Here is a 19,064-nt window from a genome sequence, read left to right on the forward strand (position 1 = left end):
GATTTGATCGTAGCCACCGCTCACGTCCATATTGATAAATTCCAAGTTTTGCATTGAAATGACACATCGCCCAATTTTCTGTCTTACGTTCGTTTCGTAAATGAGGCCCAATGTCTCGCAAAAGAAAGAGTCCACTCTGAATCATTGAAACCAGTCGTTTTTAAAACGAATCCCAAGCTGTTTCATGTTGACGTCAACATTAAACATTAGCATATTGCCTGTCCACTTGTTGGTCTTTTCGCACTGGTCTGAATGAAAATGCAAATTCATTCTTTGCAACTAGGTGCCGCTTTTGGAGCGGTAAAAAATAGCTGTTTCCTCGGTAATGCTGTACACAAAGCAGCACTGCGCTCACAGACGCTGCTTTATCAGGCATTACAGGCACGATGAAATGAAAATGAGACCAATCGGACCAATCACTGCAGATTAGCGTCACGCAAAGGAGGGGTTTGGAAAAATGAATCATTGAGCGAATCGTTTGGGAGTCGTTGAGCAAGTAAGGTAAAAATAAATGCATATTATAAGACAATGAAAGTGTTGTTTGATCTTGCATGCCTGTCAACCTGTTGTTGGGAACTCCCAAAACCAAAATATGAACTTTCATTACCCATAATAGGGGCACTTTACAATAATTCTTTTTTGGCTTCAGTCACTTTCATTGCGGTCAGCTTGCATGGTCTCAGATTGTCACAACATCCATCAAGACATCTAAACATCACTTATTAATGTTGATATGTCATGTACAGGCCTCAAAATAATTTATTGCCCAGCTGAATGATTGTCCACTTCATCAAACTCCATATGATTTGATTTCTGCAGCATGCATTGATTTCTCATGATGCCCCGAGCAAACATTGCTGTATCTTACCGTGTCCCAACTGCTGTTGTTATGGTGATCGTCCTGATGACTTTGTATGGGGGTTGGTCCACTGCGGTGGGATTCATCATCAATGTGGGCGTCATCATGGTCGTGTTCATCTCTGCCCAGGTTTAGCGTCTTCAGAAGCTCTTCAAAATCTGAGTAACAATGGGATCATTAAAAATAGAATACAAACGTTCAGCTTTAAACCAAATACTGTACTTAAATGCTTAAAAGCACTTCAGGAAATCTACAGAACATGAACAAGTATTAAAAACATGAAGCTGCAGCCAGAAGAACCTTTTTAAGTTGCATATTAACTGTTTGTGCTAGAAAAGCCAAGATTATGCATTGGATTCCCAGTCCAGATGCATGAACTGATAAAAGTTTTACTCTAAATGCTTAGAATAAAGCATCTGCCAAATGCATAAATATATTATAAATAAAGAACAAAGATGCCTACACTGAAAAAATAATTTTCTTACTCGTATTGTCCAGTGCAAATACCTACACTTAAATTATTTACTTAAGAAGCAAAATGACTTAAGATTAAGTGCTGTTTCCTGAACAATTTATCAAAAGTAAGTGAGTTTGTGCATAAAACAAGAAAAAATATCTGTCAGTGTGGTCAGAAAAATAAACCTACTTCAAATAAAAATCAATGTTATTTTTCTTATCGGATATTGTTCTTGTTTTAAGATTAAACTCACTTAATTTTTAAATTTTTTCAGAAAACAAGACCTGATTGACTTAAGCCAGTTTCCATTTAAATGTATTTCGATGTAAGTATGTTTGGATATTTGTAATGGAAAACTAGACAAAAATACTAAATAAGAAAATATATATTTTTAGAACATTTAAAATCTAAAACTATAAAAAAAAATTGTCACAAATTTAAACTTTAACTGAAATAAAATATAAAAAACTACAAATATAAAAATAAAAACTAAGTATTAATAAAAACTATAATATTATATAAATTATACTAAAATAACACTGGACCTGAGTATTAAAAATTCCTTTGGTAACACTTTACAATAAGGTTCATTAGTTGACATTAGTTAACTACTTTAATTAACATGAACTAAGCATGAACAATACTTTTACAGCATTTATTAATCTTAGTTAATGTTAATTTCAACATTTACTAAAGCATTATTAAAATCAAAGGTTGTGCTTGTTAACATTAGTTAATGCACTGCGAATTAACATGAACTAACAAATAAACGACTTTATTTTCATGAACTAACATTAACAAAGATTAATAAATACTGTAATAAATGTATTGTTCATGTTAGTTAATACATTAACTAACATTAACTAATGGAACCTTAATGTAAAGTATTACCATTACTTTCATTGGTGTGACTATTTATTCAGGTTGATTCTGTCACATTAAAACACATTTTTACTTGAATATTTTACTAAAATAAAACCAAATTCAACAACATGAAATGCATTTAAGGTTAATGTAACATCATCAGGATTATTAAACAGTCATACCATGAAGTGTAAGATTATCAGAGGCAAAATGGCTGAAGATGTAATCCAGAAAGAACTCTTGCTCAGGAAGTGATCTCATACAGTCTCCACGCAAAGCATGATAGAGGATGTTTCCGAAAACAGCATCCAGCTCTACGTGATGATCATCGCTCTCTTCCAGGATGTCTTTTAGTGAAAGACAGGTCTGAACATGTGGACAAACAAATGACAGATGTGTCTTAATGACCATGTTACTTATACATAGAATGATTAGCACTTTTAGTTTAACCCTACATTGCGGTTACTGACCTCATGTGTGACTGGCTGATAGTATTTTTCCATCTCATCAAACAGCTGCTCCAAACCCTCATATTCTGCGGCACTGATCTCATTATGACTGCTGGTGGTGTTGTCATGGCCTACGATCATTTGGATGAAGTGATGGGTCTCCTCAACCCAGCGGCCCTCCTGTACGGCCCCGCAGGTCTCTAGCGGAGCGCTCAGGAACAGACAGCATCCAGGGGCCATCGTGAAGAAATCCTCCATCTGTAGCCCCTGTGAGCTGCTGTAATTACTCAACAACTGGTGCAGATGTTCAACAGACAGGCACTGTATACAGGAGAGAAAGAGAGCGATTTCCAGATTTCTGTGTATGAAATATGAAGGAGTCTAATATATCTTAAGTTAAGCAAAACTGGAACACATTTGCAGTTAAAGCTTGTGTGCCAAATTGGCTTTCACAAATGTGAAACAGATACTTCTTGTGATGAAGAAGTCATGAGATGTTACATAAAATGTGCTTAGCTGGTAGAGACAAATCTTAATGATTCTTAAAAAGGCTTAATTTTCTTTAAAAAAAATAAAATAAAAACAATTTCTATTGTCAGAAACTATTTTTATTTTCTGAGGTAAAATATGAGCTGGACATGTTCTTGGCACAATGCATGAGATATTCTCTTCTTCATAACAGATCTATAACATGTAATATATGTAGGCACTACCTGGAGACTGTAAAAAAGAAAGAAAATCAACATTAAAAGTCTGAAATTCAGGAAAAATAAATGTTGGAATAAGAAGTTTGGAAAAATAATTTAGTTTTTTTTTTTAATGTATTATTTGTTTTGTTTTCAAAATTTTAATTGTTAATAATATTTTGCAAACTTTTGTCCAAAATCAGTATAATGCAAACAACACAACAACATTCAGGAGGCCATTGTTTATTTCTATGTGACAAAAAATCAGTAGACCCCTGTAGACCCTCGCTGCTGTATGTCATTAAAACAATTTTTTCTTCTTTTTTATTAACAGGTCTTAAATATATATATATATGTGTGTGTGTGTGTGTGTGTGTGTGTGACTCATTCAAAAAAACTTACATCTGTTTGACCATCATTGACCTGTAGCTATACGATTCTCTCAGGTGGACCTCGATTTACCCAAACCACGTTCAACAAATCCGTCTTACCTTTCCACACGACACACCGGAGCACTGCACGCGGTTCTGCAGCAGTTCAAACACCGAGAGAAGCGCATCTTCCGTGAGGAACTCTTCACCTGGAGACACGAAATCCACAATTCTCGCGTAAATGTCCTTTTTACCACCACGCGCGCCTGTAAACAGACTGAGGCAGGTCACACAGAGAAATAAAACTCCTCCAGTCTCCATGGTGTGTGTGTGTTTTGTCCTTATTCTTATTGCGGCGACAGACTGTCCTCACAAACACTCACACAAGAGCTTCAGAGCTCCTCACACAGGTGATCGTGTACCTGTTCATGTAAAAGCTCCTGTTGTCCTCCACACTGAACGCTGATTGGTCAACAGAAACTCTTCCTTTCATCTGCATAGAGGGCTTCGAGTTATTGAAACAATATTTAATGTTTTTTTTCGCAGTTTGTTGCCTAAGTTTAATAAATCATCAGCAAAAGTAGGACAGAGAGATTTTAAGTTTTATAGCAAATATGTTTGTTTTAAATGCTTAAAAATACCTTTAGATCAATGTTCTTTTATTAAAATACAAATTATATAAACATAAAAATACTTTTCACTTGCTGGAATATTTTTAATATGTATGTATGCCGTCCTCATATTTAAATTGTACAATTATTGCATTTTTCATTTCAAAAGGATTTGTTCAACGTCTAATGTATATACCGCCCCCTGTAGGCTGTGGAAGTATCTGACAGTGAACTGAGATTACGAACAGAATGCAGAATTATATATAATTCGAAGTAGAAATAAAATGGAATGAAAAGGCCATATTTTGATCTGGTTGGACGTTTATTTTGTATGCTTTTTAAAATTCGTTCAAAATCATGTAGGGTATAATAAAACAGATCCAAAATAAATATGCTAGTGTCCCCACTCACCAACTAAATATTTTTATTATATTAATTATTAAATATGTTCTTATGTTTAGAGTAGAGAAACTGGTGTATTTACTTGAAATGTAATAATTTCAAGTACATAAAGTAAATTACATAGAGAAAACAAATGTTTAGAAAAATGATATAAACATTACATATTATGGAGGTGCCACAACATACTGCGTCATGTTCTGCAATATGCCACAATCCACATGCCACTGAAAACCAAAAATTGTCTGATTTTCAAAAAAGACCTCAGAACCATAATTAATTATGCTTCAATTCGTTTTTGTTTTATTAATATCAGTTTATTTATTTTTCATTTATGTATTTTTTACTTTTTATTAATTATTATCTATTATTATGTCTATCTACTATTTATCTATTATTTACAGAATAATACCACCAACCTTGGAGATTTTGCCCCAGAACCTGTTGTCATCATTGTAGGGGCTGGTTTGGGCTCCTCACTATCAGCGTTTCTTGGGCGAGATGGATGCAAGGTCACCTTTGGCCTTTTCACCACGGTAAGGTCAAAGTAAGGTCAACATATGCGTCTTGCATGTTTTTGCAAGTATTTTTAATAACTAACATACTTGATGTTTGTTCAAATAATGTCTTCAGCATCATTTATAATTGTGAAAATTAGCTGAGAATTTAACATTGATAGTTGTAAGCTGGCTCAGAGGAAGATAGGAATTGCGATGTCAAAAGTATTGTATGTTAACCAGTGATAAACTTGGGTGGCTTCAAAAGCATAAGCAAAAAAAAAACAAAAAAACAATGGAAACCTTAGCACTGGTTTTTGTATTTTGAATTTAAATGTAACACTATTTATTGCATTGGTTTGCCTCCACAGAACTCTCCTCAGTACAAACCCATCTAGTGTGTGCTGAGCTAGATCTGAGCTGCCATGGACTGATTCTGATCTACTGACACGTGTGTTCTGGTGGACATACAGGGACGTCTGCCTAAACACCTGAGCCAATACATGACTGAGAAGATCCGTCCACAACTGCCAGGTCAGAAGATACCACTGACAAGAAGAACTTATTTTATAGAGTTCACCCAAAAAAGAAAATGCTGTCATCATTTACTTACCCTCAAGTTGTTCCAAACCTGTATGACTTTCTTTTTTCTGCTGAACAAAAATGAGTATATTTTGAAGAATGTGGGTAACCAAACAGTTTCTGGTCTTTTATTGTATTTTTATTTTTCTCCTATGGAAGTCAATGGGGACTAGGAACTGTTTGTGAAAGTGTCTTCTTTTCTGCTCAACAGAACTCATACAGGATTGGGATACAGGATCCCTTTATGTGTGCTTATATTAAAATGATCAACCAGATGTTTCATAAAACTAAGGTTTCAATCCACATACATGAGCTGATATAATGTCATCAGATTAATATGGATTATACAATTTTTTATTTTTTTTTAGCAAATTTACTTTGGTTTGTTGTGCCTGATAGATCACTTAAAGAGTCCGTTTTTGTTGGCTGTACAAAATAATCATCAGAAATTCATGCCGGCAAGTTTCCTGCCCTCATCACCTGTCAATAAACCACATAACTGCTCAATATAGAAACAAGATGTTAGAGTTGCAGCAGTGGCAGTTTCTTGTATGATAGTACATAGCTTTTATTACAAAGACGCTTTATACGCTTTAAGTGCTGTAATGTTTTATGTCATAGACTTAGATAAAGTGTTTCACCCAAATTATATTCAAATAGATCTAACTTGTCCTCTATGCCAGCATTTGGAGGAGTCTGCTTCAGAATATTCCGGATCTCAGTGCCAACACGGACTTGTTGCAGGTTAAAAGCCTAGGGTTTTATTCAAATGAACAGAATTAATACATATTTAAAAAAAATTTAATTTAAAAAACGAAGATGTGCTCCAGTGCACTTCTATTGGAGTCAGTGATTAAATGTTTTGTAATCAGAATATGTGAAAACGCTATTATTTTACCCCTTCCATGGCCTAAAAAGAAATTCCACTGGGAGAGGAAGGCGTCTCGTTCATTTGTGGGAGATGTTCTCGCAAAGGCGCTGCATGAATTGTTTGCTTCACAAGAGAGTAAGTATCTGCTTCTTGCTTTTGGAGTTAAAGGGATAGTTCAACTTCAGTTGCTGGTCCCCATTGACTTGCATAGTGGTTTTTTTTTCCATACTATGGAAGTCAATGGGGACCAGCTACTGAAGGTGAACTATGACAAGGTCATATTTTCAACATGGTGTATTAAAAGGTGATTGGGAAAGGTGATTGGGAAAACATCCACTAGAGGGAACTCTCTACCACAAGCCAAACGTACATCTTCAGAGACCGGCCTCTTTTGTAATTGACCGCTGTACACTGAATAGAACCATTAAAGCCATAAACACTTGCTGATTTTAATATCGCCAGACAGTTAAAGATCATGTTCTTGCAGATTCAATATTAGATCTTTGAAGAGCCTGCTTGTGCTATTTTCGTTTGGGAGGGGAGTGTGCCTCTGGACCAGTTGGACTATTTTCTGTGTAGGTTCAGATTTCTTTACAATCAAACATGTAGTTCTAAATGTACATAACTATTGTGTGCATACTATTTCTAACATCTGTGTCAATCATCATCAGGCTGAACCCCTGCCCCATGACACCGAGTGGTCACTTCTTTAGCGTAGCATTGTACGCAGTGTACTTGAAAGTCAAGGCAGAGGTAAAACAGGACAAAGCAAACAGCAGATTATGGTTTTGTGGCTTTGTCATGGTAACAAATACAGATCAAATACAGAACTAAACATTTTGTGAAAAACGGGTCTCTTAGACTATGACCCGTGTGCTGACAAAGGAGTTTGGCTCAATTATGCTAACATTCAGAGAAAACTTAATGTGAAAATGAATATACAATCAACCTTTGAGGGAAAAAAATTCAGTTCCAGTGGTGGCATATTTAGCATACTGGTTTTGGCCTTCGTAGGAAAGCATTGTTTATCCGGTTTTCTAAATTCTTCAAGATTAAAGGAATAGTCCACTTTTATGAAAATTGACTCACCCTCAATGATCCAAGACATAGATTAGTTTGTTTCTTCATCAGAACAGATTTGGAGAAATTAACATTACATCACTTGCCCACCAGTGGATCCTCTGCAGTGAATGGGTGCCGTCAGAATGAGAGTCCAAACAGCTGATGAAACATCACAATAATCCACAAGTAATCCACACCACTCCAGTCCATCAATTCACGTTTTGTGAAGTAAAAAGCTGCATGTTTGTAAGAAACAAATCCATCATGAACACATTTTAACTTTAAACCTTCACTTCCATAATCTAACTCTTCCTCCAATGAAAATGTTCATCCCCTGTTGTCCTCTCACGTCAAAAAATTGATTTGTTTCTTAAAAACAACTTAAATTTTTGTGTGAATAATTCCTTTTAAAGCAGCACTATGTAACTTTTGGCGCTCTATGGGTTAATAAACAGAACTGCACACATCCCGCGGAAGAACATTCCAACCGGAGCTACTTCTCTAAATTTATGTCTATGGCGATTCACGCAGGTATGTGTTACTCCGCAGCGGTGACGACCCGACCAGGCTACAATAGTCCAAATATAAGTACTTATTATAAGTGTACCGTAGTGATTCGGAATAAGGCAAAAACGCGGTTTGGAAGATGAATTCATGATGTACTCGCTCATTATATACATTTTGCAAATTTTGGACACAGAAAAAGTTACATAGTGCTGCTTTAAGGTGTGATCACATTAGTGGAATTTCAACGAAATTTCATGGGCAAAAAAGGGTTAATTGTCCATAATCAATACAGCGATGCATGAAGCACTGCTCACACAGAAGTCACTTTCAAACCAAGCAGCTTTCTATTGGTCAATGCGATGAGTTCGCGTGGATTCCAAATAAAAATGGATTTTGCATGTGGAATTTTGATGAGCAATGTAAATGTGACCATATTTAAAGGAGAAATTTTGACAAAATTGTGTGCGGGCAAAATTGTTTATTGTCAATATTGCAGCTATGCACAAAGCCCAATAGGGTCAGAGGTCACCTTCAAGCCAAGCAGCTTTCTCTTGGTCAATGTGATGAATTCAAGAGAGCATTTGGAGCCTGATGTGAAATCTACATATGCAAAATTCTCAATTGCATGGATTCCTACTGAAACTGGATTTTGCATGCAAAATTTGGCCGAGCATCAACAAATGTGACTGCGCCTTTACTTTCAATGTCTCTCTCCTTCATGCATACACACACAAAACCACCAGAACACCATTATTACATAGATTTTATTGTGATTAATACATTGATACATAATCTGTCAGGGATCTTCAAGAGGATTAATATTTCATTGTGCTTCCACACGGGCATCAAACACTGGAAGACCAGGAATGTGCAGTCTGAGTCCTTCGGCTCCACGATTCCACAGCAGCATGCAGAGAGCATCAGACCGTCACAGCAAGACGCCTGCTCTGATAACAGACGCGCGCAGTCGGGTCAAATGTTTGGGCATGTTTTCAGCTGGCCACAATGGGAAACTGCTATCTCTTGGCTTTAAACTTCAAGTCAGAATACTGCTAAAAGAGCCAATTCCCCATCAATTTTCACAGTTTATCTAACAACTTGTGTGTCGACGAGCCTCTTGTGAGGCTCTTTGTAAATATTGCAGTAACAGGCGTTCTCATGATCACTGACAGCAGTCATCCTTAAGCCCTGGAGACTGGCTCTGGCTGCACTAGTCATTTAAATGCCCAGGTCACCTTATATACGGTTCCGAGGTTACCGTTGATGAGAAGAGCCAGTCTCAAGAGACCGGTTACCTGACGAAAACTCCACATTCACATAAGATTAGCGTTAATGTTGCGTGCATATAGAAATGCATTTATTGGAACAAATTTACAAGGAAAATGTACAATTGAGATTATACTTCAAGGACAGAAGTGCAAAGCATTTTACTGTCACACATAACAGCAATATGGGAAGTAGTTATGTACACAGTACACTAACAAAGGTATAAATATATAATTGCTATATATATTTATATATGTATATATACTCCTTCAGATGGCTTCCTAAAAGACAAACACTTTTCTCCTGGCATAACTACAGCACTCCCGGACAGAACGAAGGACTTGCAGGAAAGCATATTGATATAAAAAGGGCACCACACGTGAATTTGCATGTTACTCCACCTTTTTACAGCAACACGGTACTGAATATTACATTAAGTAATGGCATTTGATTACATAGAACCCGTGTGAGCGCACAGACACCGATAAATAACGGGGGTTTTGAAGTTAGATATTTAAAGTGCTTGAAATAGACGCAATGCTACAGGTGATGAAGGTATTAGGACTGAAAACCCAGAGTTTTATGACTCCTTGGAAGGTCTGGAGCTACATTTCTCTTGGAAAGTTCTACAACATTATGGAAAAGCCATTAGCGCCCTACCTTATCCTCAAAACTAGAGGACCTCAGGCTGCAAATGGGTAAAGAAACTTTCACTGGGACACCAGCGAAGAACACCCACCCATGCTGACCATTTCCAGAAATGAAGGACAGTGTACGCTGTATATCTGCTCTGCCTCTATCAGGGCTTCTTAGGAGCCAAGTGGAGGGTGTTCAATCAGTTATGGGGGTCTAGTGATGTGGCCTCATATACCCGCCTTACTGTGTACCGAGTCCGTGAGTTGGGGATTTGGGGTGTTATTCAAAGGCCCATATTTCAATGTCCTGCACATAGAAGTCCTCCGTTTTCGAGAGCATTGGATTTCCAAAGGTCTTACATGAGTGAGTTCTGCCATGATAGAGGTCACCATCCAACCACAGCCCAAATTCACCCCTAAAAGTAGAAAATAAAAATTGATTTATACACTATATGTCACTGAAAAATGAAATATGCCAACTTATTATCTTACATACCCTCCGCCGCCAAAAGCTAAGGAGTCCATATCTCCTTTGATGAAGAACATATTGTCACCACTCCATTTGAAGACCTAGAAAGGTTCAAGTAATGTTACAAGTCATATATATATATATATATATATATTATATATTTAATTAAATATAAAATATAATATACAAAATACATATTATATTTAAATTAAATATAAAATACAATATACAAAATACATATTATATTTAAATAAATGCAGAGCACTAATTCCAAGTATGGGTCACCATACTTGGCCACATGTCACGTCACTTCATATAAAAAATATTTTATTCATACTGTCTACTATTAGAACCTCTAATATACATTAGTAAAACTTTCAGGTACTGCTCCATCTAAGACCTACATGTGTACTTAATCAATTCAAATATTCCCCACCTCAAATTCTGGACAGAAGGTGAAAACGAACGTCTCTCCGGTACCATAGAAGCTGTCACTGACTTTAAATGGCTCTGAAGCGAGGGCTCCAAACAGCTGCAGAAAATAAGCCAAAGATTGTTTGAATATTTGATTAATTTCGTGCTGTTAAACTGCTTTAGAAGTCTATGCAATTTTCACAATCGACATATACAAATTTCGAAAACAATCTATGTAAAACCACACACTTCAGCTAAAGCCCAGAAGCTCAAGCTCATACCTGTCCATCACTGTCCTTGATCACCATAAGTACCGGGGAGTCCTGGCCCTGCATGGCGCGGTACAGGCTCTTGATGCTCATGCCGTGTTTGGATGTGCTGAATGCCAGAGACCAGGGATAGCCGATCGTCCTGGGGGGGAGGTGTTTGGCCAGCTGAGGATTGGGGTTACAGGCCAGAAGTGAGTAAGGAAAGGCCCCAAAAGATCAGGACAGTACAGAAAGGGCACTTGGAAGTAACTTCAAGCAAATGTATAATAAAAACAAGGACTTCTGGGAGCCAATTATACAATTGAAATAGCACAGGTAGATAATGAAAATGCCACGAGAGTCCCATGAGAGCTAGCCAAAAGATGAGATGCATCGGAGTTAAATATGATAAGGTCAACATATAGATATGGACCCAAAATAAACTATAACTTGCCTTCTCGATCTGATCAGGTCGCAGCAGGACACTAGGCTCGTTCAGACTGGGCCTGAATGATTCGGGTTCTGGGTCACTCTTCACCATGTGTTTGGAGTTCACCTCTTCCTTGGTAGTGATCTGATTAAAAATAGAAAGAAAAAGAGCTGATAAACATGATCTCACTATCTGATTCTCCCTAAATTTCACAAACATTCTCTTACATTGAAATCACAAATATCTGGATGAGTTGTGCCTGTTTATTTATGGTTAGATTTCTTTAGAAAACTTTAAAATATGACCCTTCTGCTTGACCTAAAATGTTACGGCCATAGGGGTGGCCATCTGTCTGTCTGTCGTTTATTCTATCTATCATTCTTTCCATCAATCTATTCTTCATTCGCTCACTATCTTTCATTTGTTTGTTCATTCATTCAGCTTATTTGAAATATCACTACATGAATGTCGACTTTTCGTTCAATCATTTGTTCATTCAATCTATTGTTTGTTCCATCTATCCTTCATTCATTCACTCTTTCGTTAGTTTGTTTGTTCTATCATTCGTTCATTTGTTGTTTTATCGTTTGTTCATTATTTCATTGATTATTTCATGTTTGTTCTATCTTTTGTTTGAGCTATCATTCGTTCTATCCAACAATCGTTTGTTCATTCGTTCGACCTATTCATTCTACCCATCATTCGTTTGTTTTATCTATCAATTGTTTGGTTGTTCTTTTCTACCTATTGTTCGTTAGTGTGTTCTATCTCCTGGTCGTTCATTTGTTCTTTTTATCTTTTGTTCATTCTATCTATCTATCTATCCATCTATCATTTGTTTGTTCTTTCTATCATTCGAACCGATCTCTCTATCGTTTGTTCATCCTATTGTTTGTTCTATCTATCTATCGTTTGTTTTATCGGTCTCATTTATTCGTTATATCTATATCTGTAATGGTATTTATCACAATATAGTTATTGTCATTTCAAAAAGTTATATTTTCAAGATACTTTTGTATGATTTTCATTTATACAGCAGTCGAATAAAGTTAATATTGAGTAACTTACGATACAAACAATATCTATCTATCTATCTATCTATCTATCTATCTATCAGCCCTCTCATGCATTATCCAATCAAATGACTTTTTTTTTTCGGACTGAACTCCAGATAACTGGCATCAGACATATCAGATAACATAATCGGAGCCTTCTTAAATATATGCCATGTATACAGTACTCTCAAAGTAAGAGAACATCTGCAAAATTCTGAAATAGTCTCATGCCCCTCCACAGAGGGAATCAAAAACAGTAGTGCTCAATACAGGAGAAAGAAACACTACAGGACGTGAGGAGTGAAGCTTACAGAGACACACATTTATCAGCCAGACAAATCAGGCTTTAAATCTGGTAATGTGTGCTTCTACATCAGTACAACCCAACTGATGTAGACAGAGAAAGATGGATGGATGGAGGCCAGAGAGGTTTGGCTGGCAGGAAAATGTACCAAGGGGTCTTATTTCAGGAAGGCTTATCTCTCAGGTTAAGGAATGAAAAGTATAACCGTAGTTAAGCACAGGAATAAAGGTTAGCAGGAAAACAGGGTAGTTCGCCAACGGCAATGCAAACCAAGGCAAATATCCAAGGATCACATGCCAAGAATTCAACATCAACAAACATCAGATTTGGAGCTGATAACTGTGTTTTTTGTTTGTTTGATTTTTTTGTATATTTATAACAATATGTTCAGTAAAGGCTATAACAATCTTGGATGTTTGCACTGTTTTCATGTTTGCAGGGAATAGGGTTAGTGAGACCTCATCAACACACTTTCAGGAATGTTTTTTCCTTTAAAGTCAACATGAAATGACATTCACAAACCATTTCTCTTCCGCAATATAAAGCATTTCAGACTAAAACATGATATTTAACAAGGAAAAATAATTCATAAAAATTTGAGACAAGTATTAAATAAGTGCAATAACAATTAGACTGCAGTATAGTTACAATACTTGGCATCTAACAATGCCTACATAGTTAACATTAACCCTCACTGCCTTGTTAACATCAGGCAAAATAGGAGGAGCAAATTCTTATTTTTATAATATAAATATATATATATATAACCATAAATAACATAATAAAAACAGCAAGCAATAAAAAATAATGACAAAAAATATATAAAATAATTATTACAGTATACTTGTTTCTAATATAAATTATAGTAAGTAATTACAAAATTACATTAATTAAAAAACATTTATTGGAATAACTTGCAGGTGTCAATGTGGAATGACTTATTAATACAACAGCAGTGCAAGCAATAAAAACGAAACAGCTCAAATGTATAATTACTATAATATAATATATAGCAAATTATTACAAAAGATTACAATTTGATTAGAATGTTAAAAACAAAACAAATAGTTGGAATAACATGCAGTGAAGAATCATGCACGGTAAGATCAGGTAAGTGTATTAATAAAGCAAACAGGGTTAATAGTAATGTCATGTTGACTTTAAGAGTGTGATGATTGCTGTCTGAAGAGTAAGTCAGAACAAGCACTGCAGTCAAATGCAACAACTTTTAGATACTTGATCAAACCCTTCTGGAATGGTCTCTAGGGGACAGCATGAGACTATGATAATTGCTTCATTTATTGCTTCCTCTTATTCAAGCCATCTAAAACCCATCCTGTCATCCAGATGGAAATGCCAGTTGACAGATATCCAATTTCAGTATTATTGCAGAAATTCTATCAGCCTTTTAAGTGTCATTTCATATAAAAATGGCTGTATGTCAACTCAGGGCCAGTTTTATTATTCCACACTCCACATAAAGACCAGTGCAATCTGCTGATCAAGAAGAACAAATTATGTAAAACAGCCTGTAATTCATTCAGATTCAGATCAAACAGTAGATAGTCTTTTTTTCATTCAATTTGTGAAAAATCATATTTGTGCTGATTAATATGTTGACACTCTGATTCTTTCATACAGTATCCTAATTGTTGAGTTTAATGAAGTTTATGCTCCTTGATCAACAGACATGCTGTGGCCTTTGTGATGGTTTCCGTGTGGAGTTGAGCATGTGGCACCTGAAGACGTTTGCAGAGCGAGCGCAGGTCCTCACTGTTTAGCGCATCTATCCTCCGGTAGTACTCAGTCACAGAAACTACCTAATGCACAGACAGAATAGTGGGGTTGCATGAGAAACTGCCTGGCATACAAAAATTAGTATGTGAGGGGAGAGAAGTTATCTGGTATGCTCCTCTGCAGCTTAAACTGATCAACTTGGAGATGGAGGAAGGGACATGTTAGTAAATTCAAGCCATTTATTTATTTATTTATTTTTGCACAACCTAAATGACAAGACCAAAATAAAAACTGCAATAAATGAAAACTAATTGACTGGGAAAAGCACTTTAAATACCACTTGACCCATGTGTTTCCACAGACAGCTGCATCAGAACTGCAGTCAGACTCAGGCCAGGTCTCATGTGCCATGAATCAGCTTAATCTCAAGATCAAACAGCACTGTCTCAAAGACAGATCACACGTAATCTGCAACAACCTCCCCAGACCAGCATGTCATGTCTCCAAACAACATAAAACAGCGTTTTCAATGCTGAAGCACTGAACAGTTGTGGCTATGGGTCAGTTGTCTGCCTACCCAATATCTAAATCAGGGAATAATGAAAACAATTTTTTTTTTATGTTTTTGAAAGTCTCCATCTATTTGATCAAAAAACAGTAAGTCAAGAGTCACGTCAGGAACAGTAATTTGAGATTGTAATAAAATTTCACAATTACCATTTTTACTGTATTTTAAATCAAACACATTCATAAATATAAACTATAAAAATTCCATAAATTATAATTTGTTATATTAAGCAGACGTAAATAATAATAATAATAATAATAATAAAGTTGAGTTTTGTATAAATCAAAAAATTAAGTTGAAACCGGTTAATTTGATGAGTTGTAAACGTATTTTGTCATTACTTATATATAATATTTTGTAATAATTTACTATAATATATTATTGTATTACAGAAAACAAATACAGATATACACACATTTTTTCTGTAACTGAATATTTTGATAAAATAGTCTGGTAATGTGGTAATGAAAAACACATTGCCCAGAACTCTTTGCTCCTCTTACTTAAGTTCATTTGTTCAACCTCACATATCCAAAAGCCCATCACTAGTAATGCATTTACTAGTGATGGGCTTTTTATCCCATGGGATTTATCTCCTAAAAGCAGAAAGCATGCTTTATACTGCATACAATGTTAATGCTCTTTTAACATGCACTTCCAGCTTTCACCATAAAAACAACCAAGCACAGTTTTTCTTCTAAGAGCTTTTATGATGAAGGCGGCATTTCGATTTATAATAGCGACTGGAGCGGTGCTGCACAAAGACGAAAGAAGAAATTCCGATTTGCGTTGCGTCTTGCCATTTACAGCATCTCGTGCCATAAGAGCGGCTGGTTTGCGGCATGTTAAGTTTAAAATAGACTTGCGTTTAAAACGGCTAGGCGTAGTGGGAACCATGCGTTGGGTTTCATTTCGTTGCAATCCGTTCAGCTGTTTAACAGAAACAACGCAAAACTTTTAAAGGGGGAACATTCGAAGTCGCAATTTTCCATGTGGAAAAACTACTGACAACGCTGTCCGTTGCGTTTGATACATTTACTGTAAAACCAGAGCTGCGTTAACCACATGTTATGCACGTAAGGAAATACTATACTTACTACACAGTATGCAACTGCGTTCTTTATAGGAGTATGCTAGGCTACTGCAAAAACAAGTGGCTGCAGAATTTACTGTCATCATGTCTAAATGACATCAATTTCCAAGCCTAGAAAGCAACAGCTGCTTGCAATGCTCGCACTATTCAGTGTGCATGTCAAGTGCACTCCAGCACAAGTCACTCAGCCACACACAAACATTACAACTACAGGGCAGGTTTTTCTTTACCAGGTCAAAGCTGTATTTAGGCATCAGCTGACATCCCTCCTTAATTCTTCTGGAGAAAAACATTACTTCTGCAGAAAGCCCCAAGACATGCAGGTGTATATCCACTATTAAGTATCCACATGGACCCACAGAGGTACAGACACTCTTAGAAGTGAACTAGAGGCTTTGTGCTGTTTATATCCTAGAGGGACCAATGGGATGGCAGGGCAACTGAAAAGCATGAACTCATGTGGCCTTCCCTTTATATTTTATAAAAAGTCAAATAGCTATCTGGAAGACATTATAAATAAACATGCACATTTATATAGCCTAGAAGACATCCTCTTGAGAGCCAGCAAAATACAATAAAATAAAAAGTTAAAATAACAGAAATGTTAAAAAGATGCAAGAAAGCAAGCAAGAAAATAAATAAATAAATAAATAAGGTTTTACATTTTTGAATTAAATATTTAAATCCCTGCCACATAAGAAAAGATTAAAGATTTTAAAGATAATAAAAATATATTAATATATTACCTTAACAGTATTTCATTGTTCTATAACATTGGTATTGTCATTATGATATGGTGTCTTCTACCAGAACCTAAATGTACAATTGTACAAATAGACAAATTAATTGCTGGATCCCAAGAAGATATTAATTATTCTAAACTATTGGGCAATTAACTATCATGTTTTTTATCTTCTTCATTGAGTGTTTACAGTAATTATCCTTGACTATAAAACAATAAAAAGCATAATTTACATTTATCAGTCTTGCTCACTGGAGTCTTTAAGTAGTTTAAGAGGGATGATGAAATGATTGTGTCCATTTGCAGATGTACACTCAATTCAGTAACAGCCAAGTCAAACACACATTACAATGAAAGGACATTACATACCAGTTCATCACGTCCTTTGAAGGGAAAAGATGTCATTATGAAAATAAGACACTGCAACAAGACATTCCATGGACATTGACAATGACTGGCAACAGGAACAATACTTAAATGTTAGTATGTGCATAAACATGGTTGAAGCTGCTGAAGAGGACATGAACTCTGAAAGAAACACACACACACACACACACACACACACACACACACACACAAGCTCCAGTGCTGCTGTGAATAACAAGCTCATGGGTTCAGGAGAGAACATAAACATCATGCAAGCATATTCATGATCACATGTCTATGACAACACAATCACAACGAAGACATCAGCATAATTATCAAAGCAAACAATACATGCATTTCAATTAAAAACATGCATGAATTAACAGAAGTATTACTATTTATGACAATCAAATAAATCACGTTATAAATGATTAAAATAATCAATGATATATCAAATTGCATTAATGCATTATATATACTGTAGGCTTTGCATTTTTAGTTTTTAGTCTTAAGTAGTATTTTGGCTACCAGGTTAAGGCTTGTTATCTTACAGCAGTTGTTGTTCATACCTCCCAGTCTTTGAATGTGATATCAGGTACTGGTTTGTCATGCTCTCCGCTTTCAGCGCCCTGGTTCTTTTTAACCACTACAAACCCAGGCTCCCGCGTTAGTCCACACAACCCTTCTCCATACACATCAGGGGTCCACTGGACAAAGAACGCATATAGGTGGTCTGACCTACAGGAAACAAACATACAAAAACGGCCAAGATTCACTCTTAAGAAATAACTGGACCTCCTCAAGTCCAGCTTTTCATTCACGTAGGCATCCTGCTTCTTTCTAATGAGATAGTTGTCCTGTAAATAGTTTGTTTGTTTATTTATAAATTTATTTTACAGTTCTAAAATCTTTTTTATATAAAATGTATATATATAATAAATTTTCCCTGATTCAAATTAATGAAAAATGCTATGCTATGTCCTTTAGAAATTAATGCACTAACATATCTATCTGGTCTTATTCTGCACAATTAATAAATCGTTATTAATCACAATTAATAAAAAGGGTTCCCATACTTATGATCAATGAATTCTCTTACATTTTTCCAGTAATTGGTGATTACTAGAATTACTAGATAAGGATTTTTAGATTTATTTATTGAAAGCAAAAAAAAAAAAGAATAGCCCTCACAAAGAATTTGTGATATTTTGGAACTAAGCATAACCCCAAAACATCATAATTCACTAGAGACATTTCCATGATTTGTAAAAATATGTCATAAATTTCCATAACCTTTTCAGGTTTGGAAATACAGTACTAATTTAAAGGGGTCCTATTATGCTTTTTCACTTTTTCAACTTTAGTCTGTAATGTTGCTGTTTGAGCATAAAAAAGATCTGCAAAGTTACAAAGCTCAAAGTGCACTTCAAAAGGAGATATTTTATTTAACAGAAATCACTTTTCAAAAACTACAACGAACGACTCTTTTCCGGGATTTGTGATATCACAAATATCAACGAAT

The 19,064-nt window shown here is 35.7% G+C and overlaps 2 protein-coding genes across 9 annotated transcripts in view; both read right to left on the minus strand.

Moving 5' to 3' along the window:
- The window catches only part of LOC107716580 (zinc transporter ZIP4-like), a 13,389-nt gene extending 9,260 nt beyond the window's left edge, over positions 1–4,129 (minus strand). For both annotated transcript variants that reach the window (XM_016523061.1, XM_016523062.1), the window contains exons 1-4: positions 3,807–4,129; positions 2,651–2,950; positions 2,363–2,546; positions 869–1,017 (exon numbers count right to left, since the gene is read on the minus strand). In XM_016523061.1, the coding sequence (XP_016378547.1) occupies positions 869–1,017; positions 2,363–2,546; positions 2,651–2,950; positions 3,807–4,007 (834 nt within the window). In that variant the 5' untranslated portion in view covers positions 4,008–4,129. The remainder of the gene's footprint in view (positions 1–868; positions 1,018–2,362; positions 2,547–2,650; positions 2,951–3,806) is intronic.
- A 4,818-nt stretch (positions 4,130–8,947) lies between these two features.
- The window catches only part of LOC107716581 (oxidation resistance protein 1-like), a 56,640-nt gene continuing 46,523 nt past the window's right edge, over positions 8,948–19,064 (minus strand). For 5 of the 7 annotated variants that reach the window (XM_016523063.1, XM_016523066.1, XM_016523067.1 and 2 more), the window contains 7 exons: positions 18,112–18,280; positions 14,776–14,856; positions 11,702–11,821; positions 11,281–11,433; positions 11,022–11,117; positions 10,613–10,686; positions 8,948–10,532 (listed from right to left, as the gene is read on the minus strand). In XM_016523063.1, coding sequence (XP_016378549.1) covers positions 10,397–10,532; positions 10,613–10,686; positions 11,022–11,117; positions 11,281–11,433; positions 11,702–11,821; positions 14,776–14,856; positions 18,112–18,280 — 829 coding nt within the window. In that variant the 3' untranslated portion in view covers positions 8,948–10,396. The remainder of the gene's footprint in view (positions 10,533–10,612; positions 10,687–11,021; positions 11,118–11,280; positions 11,434–11,701; positions 11,822–14,775; positions 14,857–18,111; positions 18,281–19,064) is intronic. The other 2 variants (XM_016523064.1, XM_016523069.1) reach the window with 2 other exon arrangements.

The sequence above is a fragment of the Sinocyclocheilus rhinocerous genome, unplaced genomic scaffold (genome assembly GCF_001515625.1).
Source record: "Sinocyclocheilus rhinocerous isolate Xijiao unplaced genomic scaffold, SAMN03320098_v1.1 scaffold1682, whole genome shotgun sequence".
Classification (NCBI taxonomy): Eukaryota; Metazoa; Chordata; class Actinopteri; order Cypriniformes; family Cyprinidae; genus Sinocyclocheilus; species Sinocyclocheilus rhinocerous.